Here is a 22,875-nt window from a genome sequence, read left to right as displayed (position 1 = left end):
TGCTGCATCGCCCAGCTCGCCACTGCAAAAGGGGCAATCGGCTGAAGGGCGCTCTTGGCTGCTGGGAGACTCCCATCGCATCTCCAGAGGTGACTTTGGGGTGCAGACCTTCAGCATGCAAATCCTGCTGCTTGCATGAGTTTGCAGATGGTGGGGTGTGATGGAGCATTTGACCTACCCAAAGAAGGGCAGAGCTGCTGGACCAGCAAGCATCGCCTCTAAGGATCTTGCCCTAGAAGACAGTAGAGGCGCACAGTGCAGCTGCACTCTCCCCATCCTGCATATTAATTGTCAGAACCATTAGATGGCAGCAACTACCGTGCCACCAAGCCTCCCAGCCTTGCAAAAAGGCATTTGGAGCCAGGAGCCAGCCCTGCTGCCCACAGCCCCCATGCACCAGCAGCCTGCACTTGCTCCACGGGGTCTGGAAATAACCTTGAGGTGCGGCAAGCGCAGTGGGACTCCAGAATTGGGCTTGCAAGGAACAGTGAGGGAAGGCTCTGAAATCAGGTACTGGCATCCCAACATTGGGCTCAACAGGGACATGAGTGAGACCATCTGGGTCTAGAGGACATCTCTGGGGAGGATGGCTCTCTGGAGCCCATCTGCAAGGGTCTGCTGTGAGCACATGGCTGGGAATCGCCAGTTGCTGCCTTGCAAAAGCCATCTCCATGCACTGCACTAACAAACAGTCAGCGAAGACACACTCAGTTCCAGTAAAAATTTTATTTTCTCTGTGCTAAAGACATTGTAGGTCAAGTAACACATCAGGCAAACATCACCTGGCATGTGCAGCCAAGGTTCGTTTAGGTGCTGTGTTGGATGGAGCTGATTGAAAATTAGAAGGAAAACTGCCCAAAACATCAAAGATGTTCTTTTTGGAGAGGTTTCCAAAGAAAATGTGTTTCATTTGGAAATATTTCTAGAAAATCAAGCTTTCAAAATATTTCATTTTAACTTCTCAATTTCCTTGTATTTCTCCCTGCTAGTATCTATTTTCCTTTATTATTCTCTCCTGTCTTTTCTTTCACCTTATTCCTATTTTGCCACTGAAATAGAAATGAACAAGACAAGGAAGGAGAGTGAAAAATGACAAAATGAGCACAAGACACCCCTCCCGATCTCCAATTTTTCATTTTTCAATTTCACCTACAGTACAAAAACGGTCATGAAAATGCATTTTTTTAATCTTTACACTACAAGCATGTATAAAATCCTAACCTCCTTTGTATTACTTTTCCTTCCAACATCCACAATATGAGTTGCAAGAGGCTGTCTCCTGCACATAGAGCACCAAAAAACAAATCCAGTGCTGCTTTCCCCATTGCCAGCCCTGCAAGCATTGATACAAGCAGTGCCTGCCACGGAGCCTGGATGGAGATGAGGTTCATATTGAACCACCCTATCTAATTCACACAGCTCAAGCTCAAGCTTAACCATACAGTAAAGGGGAAACATTTAAAGAAATCTTCTGGTGATTCGAAAAAAAAAAAAAATCAATATTTTTAGACTTTCCTCTGGAAGAAAAAGAGAAAAACTGATTAAAATATTAATTGCCTGTGTTCATCTAGAGGGTTTTTTTTGAAGCTCTTAATGATCCAAACTGCTGGTAAAGGTGTTGGTTTTGATGTCATTTCCTTTTAAAAAGCAACAAAGCAGCTCAGTGAGGCCAAGCATCTTGTTTTGATATTTTCAGGGTGGAACATATTTATTTTTCAACTTACAAAGCTTTGCTCCTTTAATTCTTTGTACATAAAGCTGAGGCTGAAATCAGAATGAAAGCTTTCAGTTTAGGCTAATTAATCCAAACACTTTGATTCAAATCCCGTTGTGTTTTCTCAGTTTTGTTCTCCGGGTATTTATTTTAAGCGTCTGCATTCCATTTTTAGACTGGGGCAAAAAAAAAAGCAAGATTTCCTAGAAAAGAGATAACCCTCTGCCTACCCAGGGTTAGCCATTCTGTACTATTTCATATGCTTAGAATTGTAAAAAGAAATTATCTTTTCTTAATTACATTGTTTTCCCTCCTTTTGAACAGCACAGGGAGCATGGTATGTAGACCTGGTCTGAAATTTTCTGCCAGCCTCTGGAGTCAGCAGTGCCATGCACCAGCCTGAAGGTCTAGATTCTCCTGGAAACACCCTAATTCTCGGTTTCCGTATGAAACAATATGAGGAACAAAAGGAAAAACAAGTTATCATGGTAACGCCACTCCAGCAATAAGAAAGAAGCAGCATTTGCCAAGGCTAAATTGCTCCTTCTGAGAAGGTGGTGCTCCCCAGAGAGCTCTGGGAAGACGGGAGGTGTGCCAGCCTTCTTCCACAAGCAGAGAGGTCCAAGGGCTGGGCTTCTCACAGGCTGTTCGTGATAGGCAAGGCTGTCCATTAACATCTAGGGATCCTGACCTAACAGCTGATGGGAAGGAGGATGTTTCTTCCTTCCATCAGTCCTTGCTGCTTCAGGGCAACTTAGAAGGGGAAACTAAAAATAAACCCAACTTCCGATGACCTTTAATGGGTTGAAGCATAGTTGGCAATGGGAAAGCAGGTCAGGTACCTCGAGGGCTAGAGCTGCAGCTGGTATAAATCTCTCTTTGCTGATGCTGCTCAGCGTTGTGGGGCAGCTGTCCCCGATGGGTCCCCGCTCGCCCTGCAGCAGGGCCAGGAGCAGGGCCTGTGCCAGCGTGGTGTACGTGAACTCAGCGACACATGCCTAGGGGGAAATGAAGCTGCCCACCTCGGGCAAGAAGCCCTGGTACCTCCTGGGAGCCTCAGCCTTGCTGTGTGCCACAACAGCATGCTCTTCGGCTTTTCCTGTATGCTGCTGCAGCTTGAGGTCTGCACTTAGCTCTCCTGAAAGGCTAGAGAGTGAAAGACTCTTGAGGGGTTTACGTCTTGAGGATTTTAGGGCAAACACTGGTTTCCAATGTCTTAAAACCTTTGCCAGCACCCTTCCCTTAGGCAGGTCAAGCAGGGCCTCTCCTATCCCGGAGTTCTGATCTTTCAGGAGGGGAGGTGAAGGTGCTCCTGACATACAGGAAGAGTCACTCCAGAGCTTCCACAGCACCTTGTTTGGCTCATCTGCTTTTGATTTGCAGATTTCTTGCACTTGCCCTAAGGACTCAGCCCCTGTGATAAGATGGATAATGCCAGAGGACCTGTAGCTCCTCCTGTGCACAGTGTAGGCATCCTTTCCTGGCTTTGCACAGGATGACTACAGGTCACGGGCTATGATGCACACCAGCATCACCTGGAGCATATCCAGCTCACAACCATTCTCCACTGGCTAGTGTATTTTTTTTCCTGAAATAGTTTGCACAGCACTAAAATTAATGACTGAAAATGTGACTTCACTTGAAAATAATCTTATCATTTGGCTATTGCTTTGATGCAGGCAGCCTGAGGAACATCTGCCTCTGCCTGTCTGTGTCGTCTTCTGCCGACTTGGGGAATTGCTGGAAAGGGCTGTTGTGCTGCTGTGAAAACTGGAAGACAAATCACTGGATGGTTGCTGTGACTGATGAAGAGGAGTGGAGTCCTGTGCTGGATGAGGCACCAACTGTGCTGCCAGGTCCCACCACAGCCTCCCAGGACCCCTCTTAAAACACCCAGTACCCAGTTCACTGCCTCTGGTCCTAGTTGCTATGTTTGCCATGGAGTTCCAAAGTAAAATGCTAATCTCCATCATCTGGAAAGTAATCCTGCCATTACTAGAAAAGTGAGTCTGGCTTTGCACCAGGGAAGCAGGCAGCAGCATCTGTCCACTCCTGACTTTACCTCTGCCAGATCCCACCTCACCGGCAAGGCAGGCGACAAGAGAAAAATGGGTGGGGAAGTGCCTAGTCCTGCAGAATTTCCTCCATCCCATGACACAGATAATGCACTGTGGTACAATGAGATCTCCAGACCCCTTAGGCTTCCCTCCTGCCTTTTGGAAACATTACAGCCCTGGACTTACAGGCTTTTTTTGGAAAATGTCACCAGCTTCCAATGAGTCAGTCCTGCTTCTCTGCAGCCTGCCCAGTCCTCCACTCGAGGCATCAGGCTGTGCTCTGCCAGGGTCCCTGTGGGCATCTCACTGGCATTGTTTGGACTTAACATCTTCTTGCTGAGAAAGGAGAGCTTTTCACTGCCAGCGCCCATGCAGGCAGGTCTGCCGGCAGCTCGGAGCAGCAGGGATGCGTTCAGCCAGCTGGTGCCTCTGGGACAGACAGACACTTTTGTGCTACGGCACCCTGGAGCCAGGGCTGCAGCTGGGATCTCTGGCCAAGGCATTTCTACTCCTCCTGCATCTGTGATTCACAGGGCCTGGCAGTAAAGGTTGTCCACCAAGATAACTACCAGTCAAAGTGGAAAGAAAGTGGGTGGAAAGCCTGGGGCTCCTACAGGGAGACCTCTGAAAGCTGTTCCATGTGACTGTACGTGTGTGTGAGTATGTTTGCAAACATGTGTGTACACATGTGTCTGCACCTAGGTGTGATGAAACGGATGCTATGGCTTCAAGTAAAACAGAAATGCCAGAGCTAAGGCGTGCTTACATGATCTTTTAACTCTTTGGCCTCCCCTAACCCTGCCTCTCCTGGACGTGGGCCCTGCTCTCCAATATTTCCCTTGCAGACTTTCCATTCCTCGCCTGGTCCCCAAGTCACACAGGAGGGAGAAGGGAACCCTTCCTCCAAGGCTTTCCCCCTGCACCCCATTCTGTGGGAGCGTGATGGGGGCTGCCCCTCCATCCCTAGGAGCCGATATCCCTTCCCAGGTCACCGGCTGCAGCGATGGTGGGCCTGATCTCTCCTAGTTTCTGGTGTTAGTACAGCACGATGAAATTTTAAGCCCAGTTTCTGGTGATTTCACATGCAGCCAGCAATTTCCAGCTCTCCCAGTAATCAGCCAGCTGGTGTTTGAGTCAGGCATCAGGAAAAAAGAAACACAGTTATCAACTGGGTGAGGAAGGTTTGATTCTGGTGACTCTCCCATCATCTAAGGACATAGGGATAAGAAAGTCAGTGTCCAGGGAAGCCATGAGTAAAATTAAATGAAATTAACACCTTGTTTTCTTCTGTCTTCTTATCACCATCACTATCATGTCTGTTTTCACTGAATGATACAGGGTCCTGCAGGCAGCAGCTTCCTCTGCACTGGCTGAGCTACGAGGTACATGCTGGGTACCGAATGAGGCAGGCGCCTTATGGGAAAAATACGCATCTAATAATTGCTGTGAAAGACTGTGTTGCAAACCACAGACACAAAGGGATGAAAGGAGGCTGCGTTAACATCCTGACATTTCCTCATTTCTGACTTCTTGTCTCAGGCATCCTTAACACCCTTTTATGGCAGCTTTTGCTGTCGGTTTCCTCTGTCAAAGAAAAGGAAATGGGATTTCCAAAACCCCCTGGGACAGAGCTGATGGTGAGGAGCTCTGACCAGTGCCCTGCACCATGGGTCCCCGCTGCAGCTTGGCTGGGACCAGGTCCCTGTGTGGGAGCCACTGGCTGAGGTAGGGGGTGGCAGGGCTTTCAGCTCCCTGCTGTCAACTCACCAGTGCCAAAATCCCATGGTGAGGAGCACCCGATGCCCTGTCCACCTGCCCTACAGTCAGCGCCCGCTGCCTCTTCCCCACAGCACATCTCCACGGTGCTGGGACCATCCAGCACGGATGGAATGAAGCAGAAGTTCTGTGCTGGTGCCTCCTGAACTTGGCCGAAGCACCCTGTCCTCCTCTGCAATCTCAGCTTGTCTGCCCTGGAAATTTCAAGTTGTTCTGAAGACAAGGAAGTTAACAAGATTTGGAAACCAGGTCAGCGGAAGAAGCTTAATTAGCTCACTGAACCGTGGGGACCAGCTCACATCGTATCTGCTTTATTGACTCTCCAAACAGACGTTATTGATACGATAAGTGTGAGCTTCGCCATGCTGTGGTCCTCTGCTCTTCCTTTGAGGAGAGGATGCCCTGAGCCCTTGGCAGGCACAGGGAAACTTCACAAAGGGCCTCAAGTCAGCGCCATGGGACAGCTTGAGCCATCCCACTGTGCTCTATTAGCTTTGCCCTTGCCTGCTCTCCGCAGCCCTGCAGGGAACCCCAGACTCCCAGTCCACTGCTGGTCCTGCTCTTTCCACCCACCCACCGCCTCTGCGAAGGGGACAGAGCCGGAGGGGACAGGCAGCAGGGCCTGCAGTGAGCTGGCTGCATCACCGGCAGCGCGGGCGTAGCTCACACGACCTGCTACCTGTCTTATCATGTCACCGCAAACATCTGCTGCTGCAAATAAAACAGCAAGAGAGAGGGAAAGCAAAAGGCCCTCTCTGGGCTGCACTCCAGCTCCAGGAGCAGGAGAGATGCAATGCCTGTTATGCCGCATGAAAAACGCCTTTCATTAGCAGCGAGATAGTAGCTCGCCTCTTTGAATCGCAGTGCAGTTTCTGGGGGGCTCAGCAGGCAGAGGGGGCACAGCCCTGTCTCTGCTCGCACCCTGGCAGCAGCTCCGCTGGGTAAAGCTTTATTCTGATAGATAGCTGCTCACAAACAAAACCAGGAGCTAATGGCTTTGAATGGTTCCAGGAATCCTGATGCACTGCCGGCAGAGAAGGCTGCTTGCTGTTTGCGACGGAACAGCCCCCTCTCCATCCTGCAGTCTGTTGCTGTGCAGATACCTGCAGCCCCATCTCTGCTCCTGGTGTGGGACAGACCCCCTGCCTTGGGTGGACTGACAGGGGTGGCCAGGCTGGACAGCTGCTGGAGGGGAACCTTGGCATAGAGGAAATCCAGTTTTTCAGCATAAATTCTACCTATCCTGGGAGAGTGTTTCTTTGCATGCTCAGCTCCCACAGGGCTAAGCTGGAGAGCAATTCCCACGCAGGGCTGGATGGGAGCAGCGCTGGGCGGTGTGGGTACCCTGCGGTGTGTGTGTTTGGGGAAGGCGAGAAGGGACCAGTCTGGGGGCCCTGGGAGCTGCAGGCAGGGCTGGCAGCAGGGCAGTGAGCAGGTGCCCAAGCAGGGCAGCATGCGGGATTGAGGGCAGGGCTGCAGGCAGGGCAGGTAATGCAGCAGGCAAGGCTTAGATGCAGGCAGGAGTGCAGGCAAGGCAGAGCAGCAGGCAGGGACAGAGCAGAGGCAAGACTACAGGCAGGAGTGCAGGCAGGATGCGGGCAGGGCGGTGAGCAGGGCAGAGCAGCAGGCAAGACTGCAGGCAGGGCAGGGCAGAGCAGCAGGCAGGATGCAGACAGGGCAGAGCAGGGCGCAGGCAGGACACAAGCAGGGGTGCAGGCAGGGCAGGGGGCAGGAAGGCAGTGCCCAGCAGATGATGCGATGCCGAGGCGCTTTGTGCCCTGCCCTCCCCCCGGTCCCCTTTGCCCCCTGTACTGCCCCCCGTGCCCCCCCGACTCCCCTCTGCCCTCCGCACTGCCCCCTCGATCCCCTCTGCCCCCGTGCGCCCCCCACTCCCCTCTGCCCCCCGTAATGCCTCCCCCGGTCCCCTCTGCCCCCATACAGCCCCCTCATTCCCCCCTGCTCCCCCCCTTCCCTTCTGCCCCCATACAGCTCCCCCATTCCCCCCGTTCCCCCCTGCCCCCATACAGCCCCCCCATTTCCCCCCGCCCCCATACAGCCCCTCCATTCCCCCCTGCCCCCCTCACTCCCCTCTTCCCCCATACAGCCCCCCCATTCCCCCCTGCCCCCTCTTCTCCCATACAGCGCCCCACATTCCCCCTGCCCCCCTCGGTCCCCTCTGCCCCCATACAGCCCCCCCCGGTCCCCTCTGCCCCCATACAGCCCCCCCGGTCCCCCCCCGGTCGGAGCCGGCGGGGCGGGGCGCGCCCGGCGCTGCGCGTCCCTCGCGGCTCCCCGCCCGCTATAAGAGCGGCGGCCGTGCTCGGCAGCGCATGGCAGCGGGACCCTCCCCCGGGACCCTCCTCCGGGCCGGTCGCCCTCCCTGCCGCCAACCTTGACCTTGCCGTGCCGTCCCGCGGCTCGGCAGCGAGGGCAGCCGCGGGGCTGGGTCGGAGCCGGCTCGGGATGCGCTAGCCGGGATCGCGTAGAAATCCCTCTGCTAGCACGGAGAGGCGACCTCCTCCCGCTGCCGGGAGATAACGCGGATTTAGAGAGCATCCTCGCCCCCTGTGTTGGATGAGAAGGACGGAGGAGCACCGGCAAGATGAGCACGAGCAGTAAGTACGGCGTTGCCTCCCTTTGCGGTGGGAACGGGGCTGATGCTGCGCTGGTGGAGCTGGGAGGAATTGAAAAGAAAATGACACAACGGCGTTGACGAGCCTAACGAGATGGATTTTTCTAAATTTCCCTGCCTGCCTTTTGCTTTGCTGGCCCTTCTTCCGTGTGGGCTGAGCCGTGGGGCTTATCTTCACGGAGTACTTCTTGGCTTGTATTTCTGGGGCTTGGAGGGCAGATCGTGGGCTAAAATGTCGATATGCAACATGGTGAGAGGGAGCAATCTGACAGGCAGAAGGCTCACTTGGTGATGCTACTGCCTATGTATAATTGGAGACAGGGGGAACAGCCGATGGAGAGGAGGAACGGGGCGAGGAGAGACCCAGAAACCTGAGCAAAGCACAGGTGAAATATGGAAAAATATGTACCTTCTGCAGATGGGGATGTGAATGTTTCTATTGTGTGTGCTGAGAGAGAGCAGGGACAGAGGCACTCATGCACTATGTATGAATTTCTAAAGAAGCAGAGCTTGGAAATGTGCTGTATAAGATGAGAACTGGCACCTGGTACTTGTCTGGTTACCTCTGCTTTTGTGTCCTTCTTGCAAAGTCTGGAAAGATTGATCAGGTTTGATCAAGTCACAATAAATTTTGTCTTCCTCACTGATATGGTGTGTGACAGCTGTACCTGCCTCACTAGCACAGCTTTGCTCCGTTCCTTTAAAATGAGTGAGCGAGCCCCCAGCCAAAGGAGATGATGCTGGTGGCCACCTAAGGGTCTTCCTCCTGAGACAACCTGCCCAAGGAAAGTGTCCCCCATCCTGTGTGTCCTGGAGTGAAGTGAGGAAGGCACCCCAAGGCAGAAGGCAGGAGGGCAGTGACTTCTCCATCACATTGACATGTTGAGATTTCTCAATCTGAGGGCTTGGGGTGGTTCCCAAGCAAAACAGCGTGAAAAATTCCTTGGCATGCTGCAAGGCAACAGAACAGGTGATTCCAGCTCTGTTGGGCTGTGTCAGAGGCAAGAAAACTTTCCAGGTGCCATCTGCGTGAGCCACACCTGGGACAGGAGCTAGCCCCCTTCCCGGGGCTGGCAGTGCCCGCGTAGGAAACAATAGAGACCGATTCTATCTGAGCCTGCTGGATGAGTGATAACAAAGGGTCCTCCCTTCTGCCTCTCTGGGTGACAAGCTCAGATCTGGTGTGCAGGGCTGCGATGGCATATTGTGCTTGCTAGGGTCAGTGACCACAGTGGTCAGATGGGGCTGATAAGCCTCCTCTAAGCCAATTTTGACAAATCCATGTTGGTTCCTTTTGGGATTCCTTTCCAGCTCATAATAGCCAGCTTAGCTGCTGATAATGATAAGGCCTGTTTATGGTGCTGGTGTGTTATAACTATCAGATTGCGCCGCAAAACTCCTTTACTGTGTCCTCCCACACAGAGAGAGGTGTGCCAGCAAACCCAAACGTGCTGCCTGCCTGTTGCTCTGACATGACTCGCAGGAGGAGGCCACGGGGCAGGCAGCAAGTGCAGAGCTGGGAGTCACTGGGGAGGTGTTCCTCCTTCTGCCACTGCCTTGCTCTGTGACCTTGGACACATTGCTTGGCTGTGCCTCGCCTTCTGGGTTTGCCAGCAGCAGGCTGCCGCCGTAGCTCTTGCCCGGCCCTTTGAATGGCTTTGCAGTCTTTGCCTAAATATTGCCATTACCACTTCCTAAGCAGCCATGTGTTTTAGTAAAGGTTTGGGAACTGTGTGATATCTGCTGATCTTTTCCTGTGCTGTGCGTTGATTACTTATGGTCCCTTTGGGACCACACCTGGCACAAGGACTGTGCAAACCCTGCAGAGCAGGAGGCTCTGTCCTGTTAGACTTACAGGCTTTTTCCTCAGTAACGAAGGGACTCAGAGCAGGGTTTGCCATACCCTAATGCTGGGTGATGTCTTTTCTTAGCAATGGCACAATCCTCTCCCAGCTGGTTCTGCGAGTGAGGCATGGCATGTGGGGCCACCTCTTCTGTCAGCATGTTCTGTGCCTGGTGTGAACGTTGCCAAAAGCTGTCTCCCCTCTTGCTGCTGCCTCAGTGCTGTGCATCCCTCACAGGCTGTCCCCCTCAGGGCTGTGTTGCCTGCAAGGCAAAAAGAAGCCCAGGAGCCTTGTGTCAGTGCCCAACTGTGCCATCCTGATTTTGCCCCACCAACGCTATGTGGCAGTGACCTGCAGTGGCTTTTGTGGCCCTTTGCTAGCAGCCAGGAGCTCAGTGCTATTTGTTGGTCAGGGAGGACTCCCAGCCCTTCTTGCAGCTCTGCCTCTCAGGTGTGGCCAACTCTGCTGCTCCCTGCATTGATTTCCACCACCATGACCACCACCACCACTGTAGTGGCTGAGAGTTCAGATACAATAGTGTCCAGTCAGTAAGATCAGCTGCACTCCAGTCTCCCAAGTCTGGTGTCTCGTGGTGTGCAGATGTGAGGAGGGAGCAAGAGTGGGCAGAAGAGGAGGATGGGCGATAATGATAGATTATGTATGGGGTGATGATCTGCAGTCATACCTGTGGCTGCAGTACTAAAGTTCTGAGGATGGCAAATGAATGAGATAGTGGTGTTTTAGCCTCAGCTGTGTGTCTCATCTGTGAGTTCTCACACTCCCTTCCATCTTGGTGCATTTTGATAACTCTTCTGTCTTGTCTGAAGCTGACGTGAGGCAGGAAATCTGGGGCTGTGGGCCACTGCTGGCCTCAAGCCATGCTGTTATGCAAAACTATTGGTGAGACCTCCAGGGAGCTCTGTGCAGGATTTGCAGGGTTGTGCAGGTGCACTTCATGCATAGCACATAGGAGTCTTGCCTGTCCCTGCTGAGGGGGCAGGGGTTTGCTTTTCACCCTGATATGGGTCCCACTGTTGGAGGACCCCATGTTGTCTCTTCTCCCGTGACACAAGGAAGGCAAAGCCATATGGAAATTTTCCTCTTTGATGGGGAAGAGGAAAAGGCCATTGATCTTGGGTGTAAACTCGTATCCTGAGGCTGCATAGCAGACCAGGCAGCCCTGAGGGTACAAGGATTGTGCTGGCTGGGAAGGCAGCCTCTCCTCCTGGGCTCATCAGGTGTGCAGTGAGCATTTGGAGGGCACAGTGTTGATATTTACATTAGCTATGCTATTTATACTTCCCACTCCAGTTAGCACTGCTAATTGGTTGCAAATAGATTCATATATTCATAAACAGGTCTGTCAGTGCTGTGCTGCATTTCCACTGAAGCTGGCTCCTATAGTACAAACCATTGCCCAAGAGAACATCCCTTAAAATCACCCCCTGAAACACTCTAGGTTCTGAGGTCAGCCTCTGCTGTGCAGGGAGGCTAATGTGGCCAGTGCTGGGTTTGTATTCATTGAAACATGAAGAGTTAAAGCTGTCAGCTGCCCCAGGTATTTAAGACTTTGAAATGGTTGTGAATAATCCCATCTGCTGTGAAGGTAGCCAGCAGGTTTGGGGTGCTGCAGGTCCATGCAGTGAGGATGGCCTGTGAGTAGGGGGTCACCCTTGTGGGACCCATGAGAGATGGCATTTATATGTTGTCCCTTCTGGCTCAGCTCTGTTGGAGTGGGAGAGGTTCTGCCGGAAGTCTTGGCACTGGTCTTTCTGGGAGTGAGATTCCCCTTGTTGTTATGGGTTACCTTGGTCTGAGCAAAGACATTCACAACTCCTGGAGGAGGTTAAATCCCAGTGAACTGTGTTGAATTTTGTTTGGCTGGATCTGGGGTCCAATGGATGATTGAAACTGGTTTGCAAACTAGAGATCCTCCAGATACCCTTCTGTCTCCGACCTACATCCCAAAGACAAACCAGCATCTATCTCCATCCCAAGTGAATTCAGATTGGGGGAAGCAGTACTATCTATCCCTCATCCTCTTCCCTCTGAGCAGCTGACAGCCTGTTGGAGCATGGATTGCTCTCGCAGAGGATTTGGTATGCGAGATGGAAAGTTTCCCCAGACTATCCCAAACCTTGGCACCTCTCAAATTCCTGCTTGGAGACTCCACTAGGCTTAGAAATCTGGGGAAGGGAGACATGAGGAAAGGCTGGCCAGCTAAGCATTTGAGCAGGAAGGCTTCATGACAGATACTGATGAGTGCAGCACGTTTGCTTGGTTATTTTTGTCTTCCCTAAATTGTGCTCCCTGTTACATAGTGATCTACTAAGCCTTGTTACCCAGTAATCTCTAGGCACAAGTGGTTGCAAGGTGTTTACCAGCAAACTCTATTAAGTCCCTGTGTAATTAAAGAGGATTGACGTAGTGCTGCATGTCTGTGGGAGCTCCAGCTCTGCCCTGTACAGCTCATCAGGCAGGGTGATTCACCAGGTCTCCCCACCCTGTGGGTTAGGACTAGCTGATGGTGTTGCTGCTGTGCTCAGAAGAGCAGTGAACCCAGAAGGATCAGCCAATCAGTGTGATGAGCAGTGTCAGTGAAAAGGCTGTGAAAAGGCTCTAGTTTTTGCAGGAGTGTCTCCAAGCCAGGGGTGTGAAGGTACAGCTGAACCTTTTCAGTCAAAGCACACATGGTTCCTGGTCAACACTGGTTCCTGTTTCATCTTAGCAATGCTGGAGGCTGCTGCAGCCATGCAGGGAACGGGGGAACAAAGCACAGCTTCAGTGAGGGAGTACTCTGAGTGAGATGCTGCCTAGGTTAGTGGTGTTGCTGCCCAGTCCCTGGGTACTTGGTGAGATGGACTCTGGCTCTGGCCAAACCCTTGTGCTTCTCATCTGTGCTCTCCACCAAGAGCTGCTGGACAAGCTTTTCACATGCAGTGGGGAACAAGGCAGGTTACCAAGCAGACGCCTTCCTTCTTGGTCAGGTTGTCATGGAGGAGGCTCCTAGAAGCAGAGAAGCTTTTGAGGAGGCTGAAGTACACTGGGAGTTCAAGGGACAGGTGCAGCTGGGACAGAGAAGAAAAGGTGGACATAAATGCAGGATAGTCCTGCAAGAGATGAAAAGCTACCTCTCTAGAATGTTCTTTCCAAAGCCAGCCGTGAACATTACCTAGTGTCTGTGCTTCTTCAAGGAGAGCTCTAGCACTGAATTTTGCAGAACTGGGGCACGAGGCTTTCCACCCACATTTTCGTCCTCTCAATTAACACTCAAGCCTGACTCTGCCACAAACAACCTGATACAGATTGTTGCCTCTGTTCTGCCGGGCAGCCTAGCAAAGGGACAATCATTCATTGCATTTGCTCTGGTGCCAGAAAATTTGGAGGCCAGGCAGCTTCTCTCTGTCCTCAGGCTGGTAGATGGACTCCATCCTCTTCCCAAGCTTCGTTCAGGCTCTCCTGCAAACCATCTTTCTTGGCAGCTTGCCCTTTGAAGAGCAGAAGCCATGGAAAGTGGCCCTGCAGGCCAATGAAGTGCGTGCTGTAAAGTCAATTGAAGCAATTGAATTATTTCAAGGGCCTGCCATGCTCTTGTAAAATAAATAGCAAGTTTTCTAATGACAAAGTGACGATCAGTTTAGCTAGATAACTGTATTTGTGATGCCAGCAGGCTGGACTAATGACAGACTGTCTTGTTATCAGCAAGGAGTCAGTGTGGTGCTGCCTTTACTCCCTGTAAAGGAGTGAAGGCAAAGCCACCAAGTGCCTGCCAGACCCTGCAGTCCTATCATGATGGTGCCATAATGAAATGGTTGGAACATCTAATTAGATATTTTTAGACTAAATACATCAGTGCCTCTCAGTTATGAGGACTGCAGCACCTCCAGAAAGCCTCCTGGGGGTAGACTGGTGATAGCAAGGACTCAGGCGGAGAGTGATGGGAGAAGGGGGCTTTGCAGGGTGAAGGGGAGCTAAGGGTGGCCACAGTAACCATAGAAAAGGCAGAGCTTTAAGTCCAGATCTTTCAGGTCCAGAAAGTTTGCTTGTGAGCAGCTCGGGGCATGTGTGGCAGAATGACGGGCAGTCTGCAGCAGGGAAGGTGGTTCTTGCTTGGAGGATACGTAGGCTGTCCCAAGACTTCATGAGCCCAGCCTCTCTGCCTCTTGAGTCTGTAGGCTCAGTAAACCACTAGGAAGGCAGAAGAGATTGAGTTCAGTGGTGCACAGCCCTGATGGACCTGACTTTCTAGAAAAGGGCTGCCTGAAACCTAACAGGACCAAACTGTTCTAGTGCAGCAGCAAACTTGGATTCAGAGCTCCCACTTATTTGATGGCGGCTCAGGCTTTAGGTAGGTCATAGCTTATATGCTTTTTCCAATTCAGTTATAGGGTTCTGGATGCTTTATTAGTATCGGCTGTAAGCCCTGGGCTGGGAACTGATGTGCCTTCTCTGCTGCCTGGTGTGGAAATCTGAAAGAAAAAGAATCTGGTACTATGGTTTCCTTATGCAGCCTATCTGACCTTCCTTTCTTCTTACCCTTTTTACCCTGGAAAAGTCCTCTGATCCCAAGCATCACTTGTTTTTCTGTTCATGGACTTTACTCCACCACTATAATGAATAAATAATCTTGTTTCTGAGACTTGAACAACATGGAATCTTGGGGGGGGAAAAAGATGAAAGCACGTGTTTCAGGGTTTGAAGCCATCCCGTTGGCTTCTGTGTTCTTTCTTGGTAACAAGTGATGCATTTTGGAGAGCACCACACTGCTGTGTGATAAGAAAGGCTTTGCTGGTGCAGTGCCAGCCCTGGAGCTCTTCCTCAGCTCAACTTAAGTCCATTGGAATCTCAATTTGAATTTCAGGGTTTGACCTATTCTCACAGTAGTAAATTATATGATGGATTTTTGGATACACGCAGCCAGACTGCAGTCTGCAGCTGGACGAGGCAGACCTAACCTGGACTAGGACTCCCAAGTGTGAGCTCCCAAAGTGCACGTGCCAGGCTCTGCAGTACAGCTTGCCTCACAAACATTCTTGTACTGTCTCGCTCATAAAAGCAGAGCACAAGGACGAGCTTGTTCTTCCCAGCATCTGTTTTGTACGAGCTGTGCTCTGAGGATCTTGCTGCTTTTTTCTTGTTATCCATCCCCTAGCCATAGAAGTGCATAGAAGTGTCCCAGGGAGGACTGCCCAGCCCAGGGGTGCTTGTTTGTGAAGAAAAGCTATTTATAAAGCAGCTGGGGGACTGGGCGAGTTGCTCTCTGGCTCAGCAGTACTTGCTGGGACATGTTGGGTGCTGTTGGGTGCTGTAGCAGGGATCTCCCTGTCACAGTTGCTCCCAGCCCACATTCTCAGTGGAGAATCCAGGGAGGGTCCTGGCAAGATAGCCAGCCCAGGGTGGCTGTGTTTCAGCCCTATCAAGGAATTTTCCCAGCTAAAAGCTTTAGAAGAGAGGAAGGAGGGAAGGAAGCTGTGTGTGGAAACCCATTCTGTTGCATGTCAGGAGCTGCAGCTCATCCAAGCCCCAGAGGGAGGGCAGCTGCCTCCCCCAGCATCCCATCTTCAAAAGGATGGCACTTCCTTGCTCCGCAAGGCAGGGCTGGATCTGGACTTGTCTGTCAGCCACTGCCACCTTGCCTGTCTACTGCTACACTGAATCAGAGTGCTCTTCCCAGGTAAAGTAATCCCCAGCCAGCGTGGCCACAGTGGTGCCTGGCTGCGGCACTGAGGGGCTTTTTACAGCAAGTCCCCATGGTTCGTGCTTGCCCTTTGAACTGGGCATTATTGCTCAGGTGCTGAGTACAGCAAAGACATGGAAACGCTTTTATTGCCCAGCCCAAGGAAATGCAAGCTGGGGCAGACAGAGGTCCCAGAGTCCCTCCAGAGGTGGTGCAGACGCCACTCGCTCTGAGCATCCAGCTCAAACACAACCTGTGTAGGGCAGCTGTGTGCGCTGGGCTGTGGGAGCCAGGTCTGGGGCAGGCAGGTGCTGTGGGGTTAAGGACCGGCTTCTCCAGCCATCTGAGCATGCAGCTCTGCTCCGGATTTTCCCTCTCTCTGCTCGTATTGCAGCAGTCCTCAGAGTGTGATAGAGTACAGGCTCCCCCAGCTCTTGTCTGCGCTCCCTCGCACAGCCTCTCCTCTGCGCTCAGACCACAGCACAGCGCTGGTTCCCGCAAACCCATCCATCCCTCCCTCTGCCTTGGCTGTGTTTTTTCAAGGGGCTGTGGCTTCCCTCCTCTGCCTTGGCACCGTCTGAATCAGCTCCGGGTCCTCAGAGGATGAAGAAGGTGGAACAAGGTAAGATGAGCTCTCTCTAACCTCCTACGTGCTATAAATAGCCGCGTCACCCGAGCATCATCGGAGAGTGATGTGCCTGAGTTCAGGCTCCTCTGAGCTCCTGCTGCCTCTTGCAGACACACCCAACGCTCGGTCATCAGAGCCGATGCAAAAGGGGCTCCTGCAGGTCCCGACGGTGACATAGAGCGTGTCATCGCATTAGCGCGTGCCGGGACACCTCTTGGGTTATGCACGGCTTAATCCCATCTGGCAGCTGCCGAGGCTGGTATCCTGCGGCTGGGTCAGCGTGCCCGCACCTTGCTGGCAGCGGCAGCCAGACAACTTGCATCAGGGAGCCTTGGCCCTGCAGTAAGGATTTAGCAGCCTGTTTTCAGCCCTTGCCAAGCTGTGCTGTGGCACAGGTGGCATGAACAGGCCAGGGCAAGGGGCTGTCTTTAGTACGTGTGTCAGGTCTCCAGCTGGACCTTTAGGAGGGAAGGGGAAGGCAGCTCTTCTGTAGGAAATGATCAGATTGGGGAAGGAAGAGTGGTTTTCCTGGTGCTGTTGGAGAGCCTGTGTGGTCCTTGAATGCTCCTTTGCTTCCTTCATCCAGGCTGGGCTGGACTTGATCAGGAAAACATGGACCTTCTTGTTTATTCAGGCTGTTGTCAGAGAGATTGATTCTTTTTTTGGGGGGGTAGGCTGTACCTTTGGGAGGGAATTTTGCTGGCAGCACCAAAATATCCCCCAGCTCTTGACTCTTAGATCACATCTTGACCACCAACCAGCATGGGAGCAAAGCAGTGTAGCAGCTTAAAAGTGTGTGGACATACAATGAGAAGTACAGCCATCTTCTCGGCAAGGAAGCCCTCCTTCATCTGGCAGCAGATGCTAACGCATGAAGCTGGATGACCCCCAGCTTGGAGCCTTTTATTCAGTGAGCAAAACCATCCCTTCAGATGCTACTTGAGAGGACTTGCACTGTTGCCCCACTGTCTGGCCCAGTTGCCCCATTGAAAGGTGCGGGTTGGACCTGATCCTTCCCCACTGAGACAAGGAGTGCCTGGCTTTGCACCGGGTGAGCTGGCCAGGAGGAGCACAGGGACAGAGTGTAGATGTCCTCCCCTCCCCTGCTCTTGAAAAAAAAAAGCCACTGCCTGCCTGGTGAGTTATGTGGTGATGACAGCTTGTGATAGGTTACATATAAAATCCCTTGCATCCCTGAGGATGCTACCAGTTGAAAGCTTTTATGGCATTTTAAAAATAGGCACAGAGGGGGAGAGAATGAGAAGATGGATAGGTAGGTGGATCCCTAATAAGGAGAGAAAAGGAAACGGCTAGAGAGGGAATGGAAAGACTTTAGTGAACGGCATGTGAGTGATTGCTGAGGGAGGGGGTGGTGTGGTCATACCGAGCGGCTGAGCTGCATGCCCAGCAGGAATGGGAAACCCTATAAAAAGCCTGGCTGTGAGATATGCTCCTTGCACGTGCCGGGGAGAGAAGTGGGGTGAGCATCAGCTTGGGCTGTGTCTCCTGCAGATGCTGACTGCGTTCTACAAGTAGCTGTTAAAAATAATCCATGACTCTTGGATGGCTGGGCCTGGGCTGGCTGCCGCTGCTCTTGCGTGATTCCCTGAACAGCTCCAGGCTCATCTGTGCTCCTTTCCCTGCCTCGAGGCTCAGGCTGACAGCCTTGCCTGGAAACTGATGGATGAGGTTGGTCCTGGCCCTGGCTTTCCCCAAGGTGGCTTTTCCCACCTGGGCTGTGCTCCAAGAAAGATTGAGAGCTGCCTCTTTGGTCTGTCTTCTGACTTACTGCTGCCTGACGGCTTGCAGAGGCAAGATCTGGTGGTGGGGGGCCGTGAGTGTGGCTGAGGGAGGGTCTAGTTCCCCAGCGCCTGGTGGGAGCAGTGGTCCCAGAGCCACTGGCAAGAGATCCTTTCAGCGGGACAGCCCCGCTCTGCCTTGCGTCACTGCCAGCACAGTGTGTCCCCAGTCCCAAGAAGCAGCTTCAGGTCCTTCCTTGTGCTTGTGGCAGCTCTCCCCATCACTCAGAGAAGATTACACGGAGTGTCTCCAAGAAGTGCTAATCGCTTTGGCTTGCGCTTGGTGCAGCAGAGCCACTGGGCATTCAGAGCTCTTAGTCAGCTTAGAGATCTGCCAGATCCTTCCTCTCCTTCCCCGGGAGAGCTGGCAGAGGTCCGCTGTAGCGGTTGCTGATCCCTACATCCCTGGGCCCCAACTGAGCTGCAGGCTTGCACCCAAGCTGGCCCAGCCCTGCGGTCCCAAATACCCAGTGGCACAAGGCACGGTGTGCTCTCATCGGGTCATTGCAACCTTGTGGTGAAACACCCCAAGCTCAGCTCCTGGCAGGCACAGCACAGGGTCTCATGTCTCTGATGGAGGGACAACAGGAGTTTCCCATCCTGAGGGATGAGGATCGAGCTCGTGCTGCAGCAGAAGCCGTCAGCACTGTTCTACCGTCTGTCCTCCCGGACCCCTCAGCTGCTGCTGCCTGCCCCTGCTCTGCCACTGGCAATTAAAGCTCTGTGCTGCCGGGCTCCTTTACTGAAGTAGCATCCCTTGGCTTTGCCCTCGCTCAAACTGCAAGGGAAAAATGCTAACAAGACTCCTCTGTCAGACTTGCCAGCCTGTCACATCCAGGCAGTCTCCCTTTTTGCTTGCTTTCTTGTCTTTTCTTTTTTCTTCCTCATCAGCTAGACAAATAGCCAGGGAAGCGGAGGCTGGTGGTGGGTTAGCCCTGCCTGGCTCTGGGCTGGGGAAGGACAAAGCCGGAGAGTGTGAGCTGCCTGATCCTTGCACTGGCCTCTTGCGAAGGGTTGCTGCTCACCTGTGGCTGTACTTCTCCAGCCCACAGCATTTTTTTGTGCAGCACAAGAGCTGAGGTCTGAGCCCAGCCACCCTCTGTGGGTGCTGAGGTCTCTACCCTAGCTCCTTTGCCCAACCTTGGGGCAGCCCGTAGCTTGAGGAGGGTGAAGAGGTGCCTCCTGCCCTGACTGCCTTCTGCTGACTCTGAGGAGCTTCTCACCTGGCCTGAAATAACTTCTAGGGGAGCAGTGGGGTGGTCTGAGCCAGCAGCATGGTCCTTGCTGGTGAGTGCCTGTTACCCACACCAAGGCAGCGAGTACCCTCAGTCCCACCATGGGCTTTCCACTCTCCTGGGCCACTGTGAGAGCATCCTGCGAGTGCGTGGCAGAGCAAGGGCTTGCCAAGAGAGGTCATCTGCGGCTGCCCCAGCCCTCGCTCCCTGCTTTGCTCGTCAGGTGGCATAAAGGGTCCAGTTTGGGAAATAATTCTTTTCCTTGGCAGGCAGTTTTTGGTTCATTTAAGCCAATAGCATGCACAACAAAGCACATGTTCATTTTTCCCCTCTTGAAAGGGGACTTGTTCCCTGGAAAATGCCAGCTCTGCTGGGCCTGTTGATTGCTTGTTAATTGTCACTAATGAGGAGCTGGGAGATGTGGCTTCCAGAGGCTGGTGGGGACAGACCCATCGCTTCTGCTCAAAAAGGGATATCTCAGCGGGAACAGAGCCGTGACCTCAAAGCGGGCAGGTTTAGCTGCATGAATGGGTTTGTTACTGGAGAATGCTCCAGTTCCTGTGCCTACAGCATGGGGCACGGCAGCACTTAGCCCTGACTCCAGAGTGAAGAGCGTGGAGGGTTAAGAGGATCTCTGGTGCTTACAGTACACAGATGGATTTATTTACGTGTATATTGCAGAGAGGTGGAATGGGGAGGGCTAAACCCATACTGTCCGGGAGGGAGGGTTAAATCTCTGTGGCTCGCACATGGTGGGAGCGTGGGGCTGCCGGGCAGCAGGACCTGATGCCAAGGCTTGGCCGTTCGCCTCCAGCCTGATGGTTGAAGGCTGTTTTTCTCCTGGCCCTGATGAAAGGCTTTTTAGCAGGAGACAGTCACGTCTGCCTGCCTGCCGCTCTCAGTGCTACAGCCCCCCCTTCCTTTTGAAGTTGGGTTTCTGGGAGTATGCAGGAGCTGAGGAGAGCACAAGTGTGGGAAGGAGGAGGGGAGAGGATTACATCTGTGCTGAAACCCCTTGTATGCTCATGGGAGTTCATTGTTCTAGATATGCCTTGTCCTGCCGTGTCCCCCGCCATCCCTAGCCTGGTTTGCCATCTCTTGGCCCCATCGCTAGCCACCCTATGTCCTACTAGCAGAGGCTCAAGACATAGCTAGGGGGGATATTAAGCCCCCTTTGTGAGGGTTGTGCTGCATAAGCACCGCTGCAGAGGTGTGCAGCAAGGCTGGGCTCTCCCACAGTAGCCGCTCTCCCGGAGCCTGTCACCTGCTACGCTGCTCGGGTTGCTCCTGTAGCATCTGCAATAATTACTTTGGTGGTTTCTCCTATCTTCTCTTTGCTAACATGGCTGAGTTGTCTCACCCAGTGCTTTCCCCAGGCGTTTTCTCAGCTTGTCTTCCATTCCTGCCAGGCTTTCATGTACAGCCAGCCCTGCTGACCACCTCCCTCTCCCCGGGTACCTGCTGTCATCTCTGCGATCAGTGGGCTGAGGCACCACCCTAGCACTCTCTGTCTGCCTGCAAAAGACTTTTTATGTGTTTTCTGTTCCCTGTATCATGAGGGGAGCTCAGCAGAGGGGAACTTCCCTGTGGGATTTGTTATTTCATTAGAATAAACAGCCAAGTGGGATGTTATTTTCCATTCCAGCAAAGAGAGGTTGTAGCTGCTGCTTTTTGACCCAAACCGTGATGTCTGTGTTTTAGTTCTCTGCCTTCAATGAAGTGGGATGGAGAAGTGAGAGCAGAGTATGCTTTGGCACTGGATGCAGATTGTGTTCCTGCAGTACAGGGACTTACATCAATACATTTGTGGTTGTCTCAACCTTCTACCCGACCTTGGATTAGGGGTTCGGGTGAGTCTCAAGCCATACAACAAAATGTACTTTGTCCCATGGTGCCTCCATGCTCCTTTCATAACCAGCCACGGAGATGGCCCACTGCTGTGGGTTTGCCACTGGTTATTGCTCAGGAGGGTCCTATTTTCTGCTTGGGTGTCTGGGCAGTCTGGCCTCCAAAATGCCTTCTTGAGAGTTCAGGAGATGCAGGCATCCCTGCTCTGCTGGTGAAATAGCAGGACAAACGGGTGGAGCAGATGGGCTGAGAAAGGGTTCTGGACCCCAAAACTGGAGTTTGTCAGGGAGTGTGGGCAGCCCTGAGCTGGCATGCTGCATGTGATGTGCTGTGACCCAAAAGCTGGGCTGATTCATCTGTGCAAGTGGCAGAAGCTTGGTACTGAATAAGCTGGTCCCAGTCACCCATCTATCTGTCACCTTAAGGGTTTCTTCAGTTTGAGGCTTGAGAGCTGCCTCAGGGTGTGGGAAGGGCTCCTTGCAGTCGCCCTGGTCTCTAGCAGGGTGCTGCCTGCCTGTGCTGCAGCAGGACGTCCTTCAGCGCAGCTTCAGGCTGCCTGCCTGGGAACTGACATGGGACCTTCTGTGTCTTGGAGGGACCCTTTACTGGGACAGTCACAGCAGGGCTGAAAGACCATATCTCGGTGGTGTACTTGGTGCACACCCTGGGTCGTCTTGCTAAAGGTCATCCCAAGGTGAGCAGCCTGAAGGCAGCTCTCCTCCTTTCTCTTCCACAATGCCTGTGCTTTCCCACCCTGTTGCTCCCTTCTGCCCCAGCTGTGCCTCCATGACTTTAGACTGTTCCCTTTTCCTTCTTTTTTTGCGTCCCCTTCCCCATTTTCTTCTTTCCTTTTTCTCTCTGTTTCTCCTGTCAGCTTTGTTCACCCCAGCTGTGTACCGGGGTTGCCATGGTGATTGCCAGAGCATCTCAGCATCCTGGAGTAGTGGTCCTGTGCCTGCCCTGGCTGTGGGGCACCCTTCTGCCCACTGAGACAGGACAGCTACCACCTCCTCCCAGGGATGGAGATCCCTGGGGACATCGCAGCAACACAACCTGGTGTCAAGGGAGAGGGCAGGTCAGGACATGAGACAGACCTTGCCAGCCCAGGATGAGGCCATGCAGCACCTTATGTGGGGAACACATTGGCAGGGCTGGCTGTATGGCACAGCTTTATTTGCCTCTCCCTGCCAGAACTGTTAATCTTCAATAAATATGTTTTTAATGAGCAAGCGCTACTTAAGGAAAATAGAGGAGCTGCAGAAGCCCAGGCAGTGCCTTTAGATTTAATGGGGCACTATCACATGCTGGCAGAGAGGAATAAAAGTTTAACTATATGAATATGAAACTGCACCCCATTGTAGGACATGTGGACCTTTTTTCTTGCTCTTGGCAATAAGCTTCCTTTTCCCATTCTAGGAGCCGTGCTATGTTGATCCTCTTGATATCATCACCTGTTGCTGTGCAAGTGGCTGCAGTGACTTGACCTTGCCTTGGCCAGGCTCAGGACTGCAGGGTGCAGACCTCCCCATATGCTTGGGCAAAGTGTCACCTGGATCCCAGATCCAGTCCCTGGCTCTGACGTGTGGAGAATCGTGGTCGGCTGTGGGGACTTGGAGGCATGCCCTGGTCCTGTAAGGCATCCCCATGAGCTATGCTCTGGTATTG

At 52.7% G+C, this 22,875-nt stretch overlaps 1 protein-coding gene across 12 annotated transcripts in view; it reads left to right on the top strand.

The window, feature by feature from the left end:
• The first annotated feature begins 7,825 nt into the window (after window positions 1-7,825).
• ABLIM3 (actin binding LIM protein family member 3) overlaps window positions 7,826-22,875 on the top strand; it is a 56,015-nt gene continuing 40,965 nt past the window's right edge. For 7 of the 12 annotated variants that reach the window (XR_008452213.1, XR_008452212.1, XM_054079641.1 and 4 more), the window contains exons 1-2: window positions 7,826-8,162; window positions 16,244-16,322. Coding sequence is in view for 10 of the 12 variants with exons in the window: in XM_054079641.1 (XP_053935616.1) it covers window positions 16,304-16,322 (19 nt within the window). In the remaining 2 variants the exon portion in view is untranslated. The remainder of the gene's footprint in view (window positions 8,163-16,243; window positions 16,323-22,875) is intronic. The other 5 variants (XM_054079640.1, XM_054079638.1, XM_054079637.1 and 2 more) reach the window with 2 other exon arrangements.

The sequence above is a fragment of the Cuculus canorus genome, chromosome 14 (assembly GCF_017976375.1).
Source record: "Cuculus canorus isolate bCucCan1 chromosome 14, bCucCan1.pri, whole genome shotgun sequence".
Classification (NCBI taxonomy): Eukaryota; Metazoa; Chordata; class Aves; order Cuculiformes; family Cuculidae; genus Cuculus; species Cuculus canorus.
Note: the sequence above shows the minus strand (reverse complement) of the source record. Positions and strands in the feature narration are given on the sequence as shown.